Source organism: Pristiophorus japonicus, chromosome 6 (genome assembly GCF_044704955.1).
Source record: "Pristiophorus japonicus isolate sPriJap1 chromosome 6, sPriJap1.hap1, whole genome shotgun sequence".
In the NCBI taxonomy this organism is placed as follows: Eukaryota; Metazoa; Chordata; class Chondrichthyes; family Pristiophoridae; genus Pristiophorus; species Pristiophorus japonicus.
Genome location: NC_091982.1, coordinates 139,774,529 through 139,792,059, shown reverse-complemented (window position 1 = coordinate 139,792,059; position 17,531 = coordinate 139,774,529). Strand labels below are relative to the sequence as shown.

The window sequence follows — 17,531 nt, the reverse complement described above, 5'->3', positions numbered from 1 at the left end:
TGAGCCCCACGCTAAATTAAAAAGCAGAACCACAAAGATGATAATCTCTGGATTACTACCTGAGCCACGAGCAAATTTGCAAAGGTTAAGATCAGAGAGATGAACGCGTGGCTCAAAGACTGGTGTGGAAGAAATGGGTTTCGATTCATGGGGCACTGACACCAGTACTGGGGTAAGAGGGAGCTGTTCCGTTGGGATGGGCTTCACTTGAACCAGGCTGGTGCTTGTGTCCTAGCGAATCGAATAACTTGGGCTGTAGAGAGGTCGTTAATCTAAATAGTGGAGGGGTGGGGGGGGTTCAGCTGAATGGAAATTTAAAAAGTCAAAAGAGCAAGGAGAAGGCAATAGAACAGGGTAGCGCTGGGGGAAATGATAACCAGTGTGACTGGAAGGGACAGAATGTATAAAAATAAGAGGGTAGCAGAAAGTGGGGTCAAAGCAGTGAAAAATGGTAAAAAAAACAAAATTAAAAGCTCTTTATCTGAATGCACGCAGCATTCGTAACAAGATAGATGAGTTGTCGGCACAAATATATATAAATGGCTATGATCTGATAACCATTAGAGACGTGGTTGCAAGGCTGCGAACTGAATATTCAGGGGTATTTGGCACTTCGGAAGGATAGACAGAAAGGAAAAGGAGGTGGGGTAGCTCTGTTAATAAAGAATGAGATCAGTACAGTAGTGAGAAACTATATTGGCTCAGTAGATCAAGATGTAGAATCAGTTTGGATGAAGATAAGAAATAGTAAGGGGAAGAAGTCGCTGGTGGGCATAATCTATAGGCCCCCTAACAGTAGCTACACTGTTGGACAGAGTATAAATCAAGAAATAATGGATGCTTGTAAGAAAGGTACGGAAATAAATCACCATGGGTGATTTTAATCTTCATATTGATTAGACAAAACAAATTGGCCAGGGTAGACTTGAAGTGTTCAAAGTGTTTATTAAGTGCCCTTGAACAGTACATTGCGGAACCAACCTAGGAGCAGGCTATCTTAGATCTGGTACTGTGTAATGAGACAGGATTAATAAATTATCTCATAGTAAAGGATCCTCTAGGAATGAGTGACCATAGCATGGTTAAATTTCAAAATCAGTTGGAGGGCGAGAAAGTCGGCTCTCAAACCAGTGTCCTGATTCTAAATAAAATAGATTACAAAGGTATGACAGAAGAGTTGGCTAAAGTGGACTGGGAAAATAGATTAAAGGGTAAGAGTGGCAGACATTTAAGGAGATATTTCATAACTCACAACAAAAATATATCCCAATGAGAAGGAAAGATTTTAAGAGAAGGGATAACCATCCGTGGCTAGCTAAAGATACCATCCCTTATTTCCTTAGTTAGTCATACAAAGTGGCCAAGATTAGTGGGAGGCCAGAGGATTGGGACATTTTTTAAAACCAGCAAAAGACCACTAAAACAATATTAAAGAGAGCGAACATAGATTATGAAAGTAAACTAGCACAAAATATAAAAACAGATAGTAAGAGTTTCTGCAGGTATATAAAAAGGAAGAGTAGTTAAAGTATATGTTGGTCCCTTAGAGGATGAGACTGGGGAATTAATAATGGAGAACGGAAATGGCAGAGACTTTGAACAAATATTTTATATCAGTCTTCATGGTAGAAGACACTATAAAAACGTTCCCATATTGGATAATCAAGGTGCTATAGGGAGGGAGGAACATAAAACAATCACTTATCATTAAAGAAAATGTACTCGGTAAAATAATAGGACTAAAGGTGGACAAGTCCCCTGGACCTGATGGCTTGCATCCTAGGGTCTTAAAAGAAGTGGCTGCAGAGATAGTGGATGCATTGGTTGTAATCCTCCAGAATCCAGGGAATTTTGGTAAGGTCCCAGCGGATTGGAAAACTGCAAATGTAAAAAGGAGACAGACTGAAAGAATGAAACTAGACCAGTTGTGGTTGGGAAAATACTGGAATCCATTATTAATGAAGCCGTAGCAGGACATTTGGAAAAACGTAATATAGTCAAGCAGATTGAGCATGGTTTTATGAAAGGGAAATCATGTTTGACAAATTTGCTGGAGTTCTTTGAGGATGTAACGAGCAGGATGGATAAGGGGGAACCAGTGGATGTGGTGTATTTGGATTTCCAGAAGGCATTCGGTAAGGTGCCATATAAAAGGTTACTGCACAAGATAAAAGCTCACAGGGTTGGGGTAATATATTAGCATGGTTAGAGGATTGGTTAACTAACAGAAAACAGAGAGTAGGGATAAATGGGTCATTTTCCGGTTGGCAAACAGTAACTAGTGGGGTACCGCAGGGATCAGTGTTGGGGCTTCAACTATTTACAATCTATATTAATGACTTGGATAAGGGACCGAGTGTAATGTAGCCAAGTTTGCTGATGATACAAAGATGGGTAGGAAAGCAAGTTGTGAGGTGGACACAAAAAATCTGCAAAGGGATATAGACAGGCTAAGTGAGTGGGCAAACATTTGGCAGATGGAGTATAATATGGGAAAGTGTGAGGTTATCCTCTTCGGCAGGAAAAATAAAAAAGCAAATTATTGTTCAAATGTAGAGCAATTACAAAATGCTATGGTACAGAGGAACCTGGGGGTACTTGTGCATGAAACACAAAAAGTTAGTATGCAGGTACAGCAAGTGATCAGGAAGGCAAATGGAATGTTGGCCTTTATTGCTAAGATGATGGATTATACAAGCAGGTAAGTCCTGCTACAACTGTACAGGGTATTGGTGAGGCCATACAGTTTTGATCACTCTATTTAAGGAGGAGGCTTTGCGTTGGAGGCAGTTCAGAGAAGGTTCACTAGGTTGATTCCTGAGATGAGGGGCTTGACTTATGAAGAAAGGTTGAGCAGGTTGGGCCTATACTCACTGGAGTTTAGAAGAATGAGAGATGATTTTATTGAAACATATAAGATACTGAGGGGGCTCGACAGGGTAGATGCAGAGGGGATGCTTCCCCTCATGGGGGAATCTAGAACTAAAGGGCATAGTTTCAGAATAAGGGGCCGTCCATTTAGAACTGAGACGAGGAAGAATTTCTTCTGAGGTTCGTAAATCCGTGGAATTCTCTATCAGAGAGCTGTGGAGGCTGGGTATTTGAATATATTTAAGGTGGAGATAGACAGATTTTTAAGTGATAAGGGCGTGAAGGGTTAGAAACATAGAAAATAGGTGCAGGAGTAGGCCATTCGGCCCTTCTAGCCTGCACCGCCATTCAATGAGTTCATGGCTGAATTTATGGGGAGCAGGCGGGGAAGTAGAGCTGACTCCATGATCAGATCAGCCATGATCTTATTAAATGGCGGAGCAGGCACGAGGGGCCAAATGGCCTACTCCTGCTCCTATTTCTTATGTTCTTATTTTCTACCCACTGAGCCACAGCTGACACAGCTTAAAAAGGAAAATGTTGCAGGGCTATAGGGAAAGAGGGCAGTGGGACTAATTGGATAGGTCTTTCAAAGAGCCAGCACAGGCCTTGTTCCTTTGCTGTTCCAGCTGAGTGAGGCTGTGGCTACCACTGGAGGGGAGAGCAATTGGGAGGGAGCAAAAGACCTTGGAGATGATTATTTGAGAATTCTGCTGTGAAAGGTAGCACAGTACATTGATGTGATGGGCTAAGTATTTGTCAGTAGGATTCAAAGAGGTCCAAACTGAGCCACAGGCAGTTTGTTGGGACAATTGGAAGGAGCATCTACTTGATGTTAATGTTTCACAAACCTCGTAAGGGTGGGTTTCAAAGTGGCATTGGTATGTTGTAAGTGCAGGAAGAGCATCCGGGAGGGCGCTGAGCACCTCGAGTCTTGTCGCCGAGAGCATGCAGAAAACAAGCGCAGGCAGCAGAAGGAGATTGCAGCAAACCAGATTCCCAACCACCCTTTCCTTCAACCACTGTCTGCCCCACCTGTGACAGAGACTGTAATTCCTGTATTGGACTGTACAGTTACCTGAGAACTCCCTTTTAGAGTGGAAGCAAGTCTTCTTCGATTTCGAGAGACTGCCTATGATGATGATGGTAAGTTTCCCCCAAAGCTGCCAGAAATTGGGTGGCATGGAGGTGCCAAGAAAGGTTGAGAAATACTCTTTTAAAACAAGTTTACCCTTTAAAAGCTTTGCAGATTTGGGATGATATGGGAACATAACAGAACCACTCCTGCCTGTAAGCAATTTGCTGCTGCTGCGATAAGTATACGTACAATAGTTTGCTTAATGAGTATATTTCGTTATTTAATGTGTAGCAGCAGTTCTTCAAAGCTTCACCCTAGACAGAAAGGAGATCCTTTATCCCAAATGTCATTAGCTTGATTCCCATTTAATAAAGGATCGTTGCAATTAGCTGAAAGCTTACAAGGCACCAATTCACTCAAACCGTTATGATGACATCAATAGCCGCAGTGCTGAGTTTTGTGTGATTCATGTATTTTAGCAGAGCTCTGAGATTGAATTATTGCTTTTTATGTCGTGGCCAGGCATTTACTCTCTCTAATTTACCCAGTGGTTTGAAATAGAAAGGTTACTTTTTTTCACCTTATTTTTCTGATTTCAGACTGAGATGCAACAGGTATGGTGGAAGCAGAACATGAGAATAAAAGTTGCTGTCGATCACACCCCGCCACATCCCTAATCCAGTTTACTGTGGATTAGGGCCGTGCGATACCATCACAGCACTGAGCAAGCGGGGGAATAAATCTAGGGCTGCTGTTGTGGAGTCTGGCAGCAGGGACATAGTTCTTTAGTTTAGGTATTCTGTTTGGCAGTGTGGTTGCTAGGAGAGTGTTGATTTAACATGGATGTGTCGCATGAAGATGAGGGAGAGCAGATGTTGGTGTTTTAATTCCAACATTGGCTGCTCTGGCTCTATATGGAATGATAGTTACATAGCTGTATAAAAAACACTGCACATGACAGATGTTCCATTATTGAGTGGAACAATTGAGCCTGTCATACACTGTGCATTATAGAGGAATATGCTACATACAGTACCTGAACCGTAATGAAACCTGTGTCCTAGCGGAATGGGTAATTAGGGGGTGACAAAGACTTAAAACCAGTAAGACAGCAGGGGGTTGTGGGGGGGTGAAGAGGAGAGGACATATCAGCCGGACTGGGCTTGCGGCAGATGGTGAGAGAACCAATACGAGGGAAAACCCTACTTGACCTCCTCATCACCAATCTACCGGTCACAGATGCATCTGTCCATGACCGTATCGGTAGCAGTGACCTTGTGGTCCACAGTCCTTGTGGAGATGAAGTCCCGTCTTCACTCTTGAGGACACACTCCATCGTGTTGTGTGGCACTACCACCGTGTTAAATCATTCAGAGCAGGTCTAGCAGCACAAAACTGGGCATCCATGAGGTACTGTGGGCCATCAGCAGCAGCAGCAGAATTGTATTCCACCACAATCTGTAACCTCATGGCCCGGCATATCCCTCACTACCCTTACTCTCAAGCCAGGGGACTAACTCTGATTCAATTAGGAGTGCAGAAGAGCATGCCAGGAGCAGCATCAGGCATACCTAACAATGAGGTGCCAACCTGGGGAAGCTGCAACACAGGAGGACATGTATTCTAAACAGCAAAAGCAGCATGCTATATGCAGAAACAAAAGCAAAATACTACGGATGTTGGAAATCTGAAATAACAATAGAAAATGCTGGAAATACTCAGTGGGTCAGGCAGCATCTGTGGAGAGAGAAACAGAGTTAACATTTCAGGTCAATGACCCTTCATCAGAACTGGAAAAAGTTAGAGATGTAACAGGTTTTTAAGCAAGTGTAAGGCGCTGGGAAAGGGGGTGGGGAGGAAAGAACAAAAGGGAAGGTCTGTGATAGGATGGAAGGCAGGAGAGATTAAAAGACAAAAGGTATGATGGTGCAAGGCAAAAGGAGATGTTAATGGACAGATGCTAAAAACAGAGCTAAGCGATCCCACAACCAACGGATCAGATCAAAGCTCTACAGTCCTGCCACACCCAGTCATGAATGGTGGTGGAGAATTAAACAAGGGGAGGAGGAGGGTCCGTGAATATCCTATCCTCAATGATGGCAGAGCCCAGCTCGCAAGTGCAAAAGACATGGCTGAAGTGTTTGCAACCATCTTCAGCCAGAAGTATCGAGTGGATGGATGATCCATCTCAGCCTCCTCCTGAGGTCCCCACCATCACAGAAGCTGGTCTTCAGCCAATTCAATTAACTCTAAGTGATACCAAGAAATAGCTGAGCGCACTGGATACAGCAAAGGCTATGGGCCCCGACAACATCCCGGCTGTCGTGCTGAAGACTTGTGCTTCAGAACTAGCTGCACCTCTAGCCAAGCTGTTCCAGTACAGTTACAACATTGGCATCTACCCGACAATGTGGGAAACTGCCCAGGTGTGTCCTGTCTACAAAAAGCAGGACAAATTCAATCCAGGCAATTACAGCCCCATCAGTCTATTCTCAATCATCAGCAAAGTGTTGGAAGGTGTCATCAACATTTATTCACCAATAACTTGCTCACTGATGCTCAGTTTGGGTTCCGCCAGGACCACTCGGCTCCAGACCTCATTACAGCTTTGGTCCAAACATGGACAAAAGAGCTGAATTCCAGCGGTGATGTGATAGTGACTGCCCTTGACATCAAGGCAGCATTTGACCGAGTGTGGCATCAAGGAGCCCCAGTAAAACTGACGTCTCTGGGAATTGGGGTAAACTGCCGCAGGCTGGAGTCATACTTAGCACAAAGGAAGATGGCTGTGGTTGTTGGAGGCCAAACATCTCAGTCCCAGGACATCGCTGCAGGAGTTCCTCAGGGAAGTGTCCTCGGCCTAAACATCTTCAGCTGCTTCATCAATCACCTTCCCTCCATCATAAGGTCAGAAGTGGAGATGTTCGCTGATGACTGCCCAGTGTTCAGTTCCATTCGGAACTCCTCGGATAATAAAGCAGTCCATGTCCGCATGCAGCAAGATCTAGACAATATTCAGGTTTGGGCTGATAAGCAGCAACTAACATTCACGCCACACGAGTGCCAGGAAATGACTATCTCCAATAAGCGAGAGTCTAACCACCACCCCATGACATTCAGTGGCATAACCATCGCTGAATCCCCCACCATCAACATTCTAGGGGTCACCATTGACCAGAAACTTAACTGGACCAGCCACATAAATACTGTGGCAACAAGAGCAGGTCAGAGGCTGGGTATTCTGCGGTGAGTGTCTCACCTCCTGACTCCCCAAAGCCTTTCCACCATTTACAAGGCACAAGTCAGGAGTGTAATGGAATAGTCTCCACTTGCCTGGATGAATGCAGTTCCAACAATACTCAAGAAGCTCGACATCATCCAGGACAAAGCAGCCCGCTTGATTGGCACCCCATCCACCACCTTAAACATTTACTCCCTCCACCGTGGCTGGTAAGATGCACTGCAGCAACTCGGCAAGGCTACTCTGAAAGCACCTCCCAAACCCGTAACTCCGCCACCTAGCAGGACAAGGGCAGCAGGCGCATGAGAACACCATCACCTCCAAGTTCCCCTCCAAGATGCACACCATCCTGACTTGGAAATATATCGTCGATCCTTCATCGTCGCTGGGTCAGAATCCTGCAACTCCCTCCCCAACAGCACTGTGGGAGCACCTTCACCACACGGACTGCAGCGGTTTAAGGAGGCAGCTCACCACCAGCTTCTCAAAGGCAATTAGGGATGGGCAATAAATGCCGGCCTTGCCAGCGAGGCTCACAAATCAAACACATTTTTTTTTAAATAAAAAAATAGAGGGAAAAAGGGGAGGTGGAATAGCTGTACTTATTAGAGATAATATAATGGAAGTAGAAAAAGTGACGCAGCCATCAGTTTAGATAAATAAAATTCCTGTGGATGGACATAAAAGATATTAAACGATCAATTATACTAAAAAGGGTAGTCTACCTAATAGTGGAAGGGAGGAGGAGGAAGAAATATACAGACAAATTAGGGAAAAGAGTAAAAACCTTAAATTAATAATTATGGGAGATTTCAACTACCCCAAAATTAATTTGACAGAAGAGGTAGGTAAAGGGGATATGGGAATGGAGTTCCTGCAATATGTACAGGACTCCTTACTAACATAATATGTAAGAAACCCAACAAGGGAGGATTCACAACTGGATCTAGCAATGGGGAATGAACCAGAGCAGATAAGACAGATAATGAGACAGGATTAATAAATGATTTCGTAGTAAAGGATCCTCTAGGAATGAGGTGAATTTCAAATCCAGTTGGAGGGTGAGAAAGTTGGTTCTCAAACCTATGTCCTTAGCTTAAATAAAGGACCTGCAAAGGTATGAGGGCAAAGTTGGCTAAAGCGGACTGGGAAAATAGATTAAAGTATGGGACAGTTGATGAACAGTAGCAGGCATTTAAGGAGATATTTCATAAGTAGTAACAAAAATATATCCCAATGAGAAGGAAAGACTAAGAGATGGGATAATTATCCGTGGCTAACTAAGGAAATAAGGGATGGTATCAAATTGAAAACAAGAGCATACAATGTGGCCAAGACTAGTGGGAGGCCAGAGGATTGGGAAACTTTTAAAAGCCAGCAAAGAACGACTAAAAAAAATGATTGAGAGGAAAGATAGATTATGAAAGTAATCTAGCACGACATATAAAAACAGATAGTAAGAGTTTCTACAGGTACATAAGGAAAAATGTGGCTAAAGTAAATGTTGGTCCCCTAGAGGATGAGACTGGGGAATTAATAATGGAGAACAGGGAAATGGCAGAGACATTGAACAAATATTTTGTATCGGTCTTCAAGGTAGATGACACTAAAAATATCCCAATAGTAGATAATCAAGGGGCTATAGGTAGGGAGGAACTTAATACAATCGCTATCACTAATGAAGTAGTACTAGATAAAATAATGGGACTAAAGGCAGACAATCCCCTGGACCTGATGACTTACATCCTAGGGTCTTAAGAGAAGTGGCTGTAGAGATAGTGGATGCATTGGTTGTAATCTATTAACATTCCCTGGATTCTGGGGAGGTCCCAGCAGATTGGAAAACCACAAATGCAACAACACTATTTAAAAAAGGAGGTAGACAAAAAGCAGGAAACTAGACCAGTTAACCTAACATCTGTTGTTGGGAAAATGCTGGAGTCCATTATTAAGGAAGCAGCAGCGGGACATTTGGAAAAGCATGATTCAATCAAGCAGAGTCAGCATTGTTTTCTGAAAGGGAAATCATGTTTGACAAATTTGCTGGAGTTCTTTGAGGATGTAACCAGCAGGATGGATAAGGGGGAACCAGTGGATGTGGTGTATTTGGATTTCCAGAAGGCATTCGATAAGGTGCCACACTAGATTACTGCACAAGATAAAAGTTCACTGGGTTGGAGGTAATAGATAGAGGATTGAGCATGGATAGATCGAGCATGGATAGAGGCTTGGCTAACTAACAGAAAACGTAGAGTCGGGATAAATGGGTCATTTTCCGGTTGGCAAACAATGACTAGTGGGGTGCCACAGCTGGATCCTCAACTATTTACAATCTATATGAATGACTTGGATGAAGGGACCAAGTGTACTGTAGCCAAGATTGCTGACAATACAAAGATGGGTGGGAAAGCAAATTGTGAAGAGGACACACAAAAACTGCAAAGGGATATATATATAGGCTAAGTGAGTGGGCAAAAGTTTGGTAGTGTAAGGGGAGCTTGGGGTGTGGGTTCAGATCCACACTCCCCTGAGGTTCTGTACGTGCGAATAATGAGGATGGGTGAGTAATGAGGCACCAGACACAGTGGGTAAGAGTACAAAATGGCTAATGTTTATTTAGAATAGTAAACACAAAGATAAGAGGGCATAGGAAGAGGTTGTAAATAGCAGTAATGGCACAATCTCACTCAACACCACGAAAAATTCTCGCAACAGGGAAAGGGAAGATAAGAGGTTGAAACATTCCACCCACACACACAATCCCACCTCCCACTTCCACCCTTCTTACCGATTCCTATCCTAAGTTGAGTCTGTGAGGGGGTTTGGGCTATACTCACAATCCTATCAACTCCGGAGTTCCGGGGGCACTTATTTCAGCTCGGGGTCCCTCTGGGGTGGGTTTTACGTTGGTCGGTTCGGTTTTCCTCCTCGATGTTGCGTCGGTTTCTTCTATTTGCCTCTTGGTTGGCTCCCAAGCAAAAAGCTGCTGGAGTTAAGCACACCTTCCCCAGAGCGAGGGGCCTGTGAAGAGCTGACTCAACTTCCCTTTACCTCAACTCAGCCACAACGAAAACTGACTCCCGCCTTCTTAACTCAACTCTGCAACTCAATGCAAAAGCTGACTCCAACCTCCAACACACTTGTGTGTTTTTTGCAGCTTTTTCTTATAGTCTGTTCATCTTCGCGCCAAAACTGCATGCCATTGTCTTGAGTCTTCCTTGAATAAAATGGGGTGTGAATGGCAGTTCGATGTGTATCGATCTGTCTGGAATGGAAGATTAGCCACACCTCCTGTATCCTGTCGCTTGCTGATGGGGTGAATTGTTCACTATCTCGACAGAGGTACCACTCTGTCTGGGCAGGCCAAAATGATTGCATCAGACCTGTGGGCCTTTGTTTAATTATTCAAACTGACACCCTTTGTGTTGCCTTGTGTATTACTGGGGAGATTTTGCCTGGACATGTTGCCTCTTCTGTGAGGGTTTTACACGAAAAGCTGGTGCAATGTCCTTTTAAAATATAAGGTTGCCTTGTATCCATTTTCCTGGAAGAACCGAATGTACACTCTTCCTCCTTACGGTAGCTGGCTCATCCCCCCCCCCCTGTCCGGTTCCGTGTCCCTGCAACACTGTCTGTTACTGTACAGGGTGGCCAGAGTCCCATCATCCTCCGCGGTTTACAGGCTGTTGGCTGCAGTTGGTCATTTTAAACATGGCATCTTCCCATTCTCCGTGCCACATGGTTGGTTTTGCAGAACCTTACAGTAGTTGGATTATATAATGTGGGAAAATGTGAGGTTATCCACTTTGGCAGAAAAAATAGAAAAGCAATTTATAATTTAAATGGAGAAAAATTGCAAAGTGCTGCCAGTACAGAGGGACCTGGGGGTCCTTGTGCATGAAAAACAAAAAATTAGTATGCAGGTACTGCAAGTAATCAGGAAGGCAAATGGAATGCTGGCCTTTATTGCAAGGGGGATGGAGTATAAAAGCAGAGAAGTCCTGCTACAACTGTACAAGGTATTGGTGAGGCCATTCCTAGAGTACAGCGTACAGTTTTGGGGCCCAATTTTGGCCATGACTTGCTCCAATTCTTTTGGAGTAAGTTGGTTTTTCTGGCGTAAGTGGGGAAAATGGTGTTTTTTAAATCAACTTGCTCCAGAGTAACTCAGTTAGGTACTATTCTTTTTAGTTCAGGTTTTTTTTTCAAAAGGGGGCGTTCAGTTTTGGCCATTTAAGCAATTCTGGCCAGCTAAAAGTTACTCCAAATCCACTTAGGTCAGCATATGTGGCCAGCTCTGAAAAACCTTGCGGGCAGTTCAGAAATTGGCGCAGGTAAGTAAGTAAGGACCTGCATCAAAGCACCAAGCACCAAACATTGCAAATAAAAGTTGAAATAACTCAATAAAAATAAAGAACTCAGGTAAACAATTGAATAACAAATAATTGTAGTAAATCCTACCTTGAATTGAACTCGGCCGGGGAAGGCAGCGGGCCGGCCTGTACCGGAGGCCATTTGGCCTGGGAAAGGGGCAGCTGGCAAAGACTCATCGAGAGGCTGAAGGGAAGGGAAGGTAAGGGGGGGCGGCAGGGGGAGAGGCTGGGCTGGGCAGAAACGCGGCAAAGTATCGAGAGCCCGATTCTACTGTGCATGTGCGGTTAGTTGAAACTGTAGCTCTTTCATTCACCCACTGATCCAATTCTACTGCGCATTCCCAGCGTCCTGGCACTGTTTCCAGCGCAGAACGCTGGCTCCGCCCACTGACCCAGTAGCCACGCCACGCCAGCAGCTAGAAGGCCCGGGACAGCAACCAAAATCGGCCCGAAGATTTTTGCCGCACTTCCAAGCATGGAAAACTGCCGCACCTCTGGCAAGTACGCCAGAAATCTCTAGTGGCCAAAATTGAGCCCTTGGTCTCCGTATTTAAGGAAGGATATACTTGCATTGGAGGCTATTCAGAGAAGGTTCATTAGGTTGATTCTGGAGGTGACGGGGTTGACTTATGAGGATAGGTTCAGTAGGTTGGGCCGATACACATTGGAGTTCAGAAGAATGAGAGGTGATCTTATCGCAACATATAAGATAATGAGGGGGCTCGACAAGGCAAATGCAGAGAGGCTATTTCCACTCATAGGGGAAACTAAAACTAGGAGACATAGTCTCAGAATAAGGGGTTGCCCATTTAAAACTGAGACGAGTTGGAATTTCTTCCCACAGAGGGTTGTAAATCTATGGAATTCTCTGCCCCAGAGAGCTGTAGAGGCTGGGTCATTGAATATAGTAAAAGTAGGGAAACATCTATGCAATAGTAACCATAATATGCGCTCCAAGATAATTGAGAAGAACATAAGCATGACAAAGACCAGGTTAATAGATTGGAAGAAAGCTGATTTTGAGGGGCTGAGAATAGAACTTGGGAAAGTAAAATGAGCAACAATATTGGCAAACAACAATGTCAATTTAAAACAGTGTTCAACAGAGTCCAGGAAAAAAATAGATTCTGCTAAAAACAAGAACAATCTAAACACTGGTGAGATACCATGGAAGAATAAAGGCAAAATGGAAAAATTTAGGGTAATGAAAGCGGCATACAATATGTACATAGACAGCAGGGGAGAGCATGACAAGGGAGAATATGAAGAGATTAGGAGAGAAGTCAAAAGAATTAGGAAGGCAAAGAGGAACTAGGAAATTAAATTATCAAGGAACATAAAACCAAATAGTAAAATATTCTACAGGTGCATAAATAAAAAAGCAAAGTCAGGATGGGAATAGGTCCACTAAGGGATGGATGGGATGAAATCATAGGCAGCGATTGTGAAATGGCAGAAATATAAAATAATTATTCTGCTTCAGTATTTACCAGGGAGATGGATCAGGCAGACATGACATCGGAATACGAGATTAGAAATGATATAACCGCATTTAAAATAAAGTGGAGAAATAACAAACTTTTGAAAGTCAAAGAGGATAAAGCTTGGTCGAGATGGATTGCATCCATGCATTTTAAAAGAATCTGTAGAGGAGATAGCAGAAGTACTGTTTTACACATTTAATAATTTGTTAGAAAATTGTGTAGTATGAGAGGAAAACATAGAAACATAGAAAACATAGAAAATAGGTGCAGGAGCAGGCCATTCAGCCCTTCTAGCCTGCACCGCCATTCAATGAGTTCATGGCTGAACATGAAACTTCAGTACCCCCTTCCTGCTTTCTCGCCATAACCCTTGATCCCCCGAGTAGTAAGGACTTCATCTAACTCCCTTTTGAATATATTTAGTGAATTGGCCTCAACTACTTTCTGTGGTAGAGAATTCCACAGGTTCACCACTCTCTGGGTGAAGAAGTTTCTCCTCATCTCGGTCCTAAATGGCTTACCCCTTATCCTCAGACTGTGACCCCTGGTTCTGGACTTCCCCAACATTGGGAACATTCTTTCTGCATCTAACCTGTCTAAACCCGTCAGAATTTTAAACGTTTCTATGAGGTCCCCTCTCATTCTTCTGAACTCCAGTGAATACAAGCCCAATTGATCCAATCTTTCTTGATAGGTCAGTCCCGTCATCCCGGGAATCAGTCTGGTGAACCTTCGCTGCACTCCCTCAATAGCAAGAATGGTAGTATTATACTTATATTTAAGAAAGGAGATAGAACATGGCCAGGGAACTATAGACCAGTTAGCTTAACAGGTTGGAAAAGTAATGGAATCTCTACTGAAGGAGAAAGTAGAAAAACATCTAGAAACCAGAAATATAATAATCAATAGTCAGCAAAGTGAAATTCTTGCTTAACCAATCTCATTGAATTCTTTGATGAGGTAACAGAGAGAGTAAACAAGGGCAATGCAGTAGATGTAATATATCTAGATTTCTAAAAGGTCTTCGATAAGGTACCACATACTAGACTAATGAATAAAGGCAGAGCATGTGGAGTTGGGACAAGTAGCAGAATGGATAGTTAGTTGGCTGCAAGACAGAAAGCAGAGAACGGGTGAAAGGTAGCTATTCACAGTGGCAGGAATTGGGATGTGGAGTCCCACAAAGATCAGTGCTGGGACCACTGTTGCTCACAATTTTTATATTAACAATTTAGATTTTGAAATCTAAAACACAATTTCTAAATTTCCGGATGACACCAGACTGGGAGGGGATAGTCAATGCTGAGGAGGACTACAACGAATTACAAGAAGGCATTAATAAACTTGCAGAATGGGCATATAATTGTCAAATTAATTTCAACACAGATAAATGTGAGCTATTACATTTTGATAAGAAAAATGAGGAGGTCACATTACTTGGAAAATAAGAATCTAAATGAGGTAGAGGAGCAAAGGGATCTGGGAGCATAAATCACTAAAAGTAGCGATGCATGTTAAGGCCATTTAAAAAAAACGCTTGGGTTTATTTATAGAGGGATTGAATTGAAAAGTAGAGAAAATGAGGGAGAAAAGAATTTATATGTGCTATTAAAGAATAGAGGGTTATGCTGATCGAGTTAGATGAGGAAGGATAGGAGGAGGCTTGAATGGACCATAAATGCCAGAATGGACTGGTTGGGGCGAATAGCCTGTTTCAGTGCTGTATATTATAATGTTAAACAGATCCTGCCTTCTGATTTATTTTTTAGATCTTTGCCTTAATGCAGTCTCTGAATTCCTCTACTTAAATGTCAAAATTGACACACACTGAATCACGAGTAACATTGCAAGCCTCAAAAGAGAATTCTCAGATTTTAAAACACATTTCTTTTCCTGTTTTCTAGGTCACCCAGATTCAGTTCGAAACCTTGAAATTGGAAAATGAGCACTTAGCAGAAATGTTAAAAGCAGATGGGGTAAGGGCATATTCAGAATTTATCGGGTGAGATAGGGCCAACCTTCGGGTTCCCTTTACATTCTTCAATTTGACGGTCATTCTTAAGCACAATCGTTTGCCATAAGTTTAATATGGGGCTGTTGGTTGAAAAGATACAGGATTCTGCCATTAATTCCAGTCAATATTTGCACAAAGTTTGAGGGAAAACATAGTCGCCAATTGGATCTTCTGACAGTGCAGCTGAGGTCAAGGACCCATTTTGTTCAAGACTCACAGCACGAACCATACACCTATTGCTTTATGATTTGCTCATTGGTCCAGTAACACGTTACATCAACTGTGCGCTTTGTGGGTTCAAGTCCCATGCCAGAGACTTGAGCACATGAATCTAGGCTGACACTCCGGTGCAGTGCTCCGTCCTTTGGATGCCTCCCCAGGCGGACGTAAAAGATCCCAAGGCACTATTTGAAAAAGAGCAGAGGTAATATTGGTATCCTGGCCAATATTTATTCCTTGATCAACTTTCCTAAAAACAAAAACAGATTATCTGCTCATTTATCTTATTGCTGTTTGTGGGACCTTGCTGTGCGTAAATTGGCTGCCGCGTTTCCTACGTTAATTACAACAGTGACTCGTACTTCACAATCTTTTCCTTGATGATGACAATTCATTAATAAAATGCAACTTTCATAGTCTGCGATTACCTTTTTTAAAAAAACAAATCTAGTTTTACTGAAATAAATGTATGCCCTGCAGCCATTACCATTTTCAAGTTAATGATTTGGTTGATGAAACCTTTCATCATTTAAAATTAAAAGTCGTTTATCGACAGTGCAACTAATTTCTATATGGGTTTAGTGAGTGATTCATGGGTTTGAAAGTGAGCCTTGGGCGCTCAGCTAGTGAAGCTAGTTTTTAACTGTGACAGCAGGTCCCAGGTTAGACTTACAGTCTGCGCTGAGGTAACTGAATTCAGCTGGGCCAGCAGTTTCAGGCACTGGAGCGCGGCAACAACAACATGGCGGACACCCAGACCGTGCGAGCTTGCCAGAAGCAGCCCACCATCTTCCAGAACAAGAAGTGGGCACTGGTGGGTGAGGGTAGCAAGGAGAAGCTTCCTCGCTACTATTGCAATGTGGGCCTGGGCTTCAAGACTCTGCGAGAGGCCATCGATGGAACCTACATTGACAAGAAGTGTCCGTTCACCGGGAACGTGTCGATCCGAGGACGGATCCTGTCAGGTGTTGTAACCAAGATGCAGCAGACCATCGTGATCCGCAGGGACTGCCTGCATTACATCAGGAAATACAACCGCTTTGAGAAGCGACACAAGAACATGTCTGTGCACCTGTCCCCCTGCTTCAGAGATGTGCAGAATGGAGACAGTGTGACTGTGGGGGAGTGTCGGCCCCTCAGCAAGACCGTGAGCTTCAATGTCCTCAAAGTCACCAAGGCTGCTGGAGCCAAGAAACAGTTCCAGAAATTCTAAGTGTGATTGTAAGGTGAATTAACCACAATAAACCCTTTGTGAAAAAAAAACTATAATGACCTCAGTGCCCTTGAGCTTGGGAGGTGGAACCCTGACCAGAGTTCCTGGCCTATACTGGGGCATGTGAGTATGTCCATGTTGGATGATGATAGGATTGGGCTTAGCAGTAATGCCCTCTGTGGTTCAATAATCTGCGACACGAGGTTGGCACTTGAAGAATGGTGATGTTCATAGAATCATAGAAATTTACAGCATGGAAAGAGGTCATTTCGGCCCTTCGTGTCCGCACCGGCCAACAGAGAGCTATCCAGCCTAATCCCACTTTCCAGCTCCTGGTCTGTAGCCTTCTAGGTTATGGCACTTCAAGTGCACATCCAAGTACTTCTTAAATGTGGTGAGGGTTTCTGCCTCTACCACCCTTGCAAGCAGTGAGTTCCAGAGTCCCAGCACCCCTTTGGGTGAAAAAAATTCTCCTCAAATTCCCTCTAAACTCCTACCAGGTACTTTAAATCTACGTCCCCTGGTTGTTGACCCTTCTGTTAAGGGAAATGGGTTCTTCCTATTCACTCTGTCTAGGCCCCTCATCGTTTAATGTACCTCAATAAGGTAAGGTCTCCCCTCAGCCTCCTGTTCCAAAGAAAACAACCCCAGCTTATCCAATCTTTTCTCAGCTAAAATTCTCTAATCCAGGCAACATCTTTCTAAATCTCCTCTGAACCCTCTCCAGTGCAAACGCATCTTTCCTGCAACGTGTTGACCAGAACTGCACGCAGTACTCCAGCTGTGGCCTAACCAGTGTTTTATACAGTTCAAGCATAACCTCCCTGCTCTTGTATTCCATGCTTCAGCTAATAAAGGCATGTATTCTGTATGCCTTCTTAACCACCTTATCTACCTGGCCTACCTTCAGGGATCTGTGGACCTGCACTCCAAGATCCCTTTGTTCCTCTACACATCTGTGTCCTGTCATTTGATGTGTATTCCCTTTCCTCGTTAGTCCTCCCCAAATGCATTACCTAACACTCCCCAGATTGAATT

General features: G+C 43.5%; 2 protein-coding genes across 7 annotated transcripts in view; both read left to right on the top strand.

The window, feature by feature from the left end:
* cep63 (centrosomal protein 63) overlaps window positions 1–17,531 on the top strand; it is a 112,461-nt gene that overhangs the window by 74,191 nt on the left and 20,739 nt on the right. For 5 of the 6 annotated variants that reach the window (XM_070883215.1, XM_070883218.1, XM_070883216.1 and 2 more), the window contains one exon: window positions 14,952–15,023. The exons of the other annotated variant lie outside the window; for it this stretch is intronic. In XM_070883215.1, coding sequence (XP_070739316.1) covers window positions 14,952–15,023 — 72 coding nt within the window. The remainder of the gene's footprint in view (window positions 1–14,951; window positions 15,024–17,531) is intronic. 6 annotated transcript variants of the gene reach the window in all.
* On the top strand, window positions 15,984–16,543 carry LOC139265790 (small ribosomal subunit protein uS17-like). The gene has a single exon (XM_070883219.1). The coding sequence runs from the start codon at window positions 16,023–16,025 to the stop codon at window positions 16,491–16,493; it is 471 nt and encodes a 156-aa protein (XP_070739320.1). The 5' UTR covers window positions 15,984–16,022; the 3' UTR covers window positions 16,494–16,543.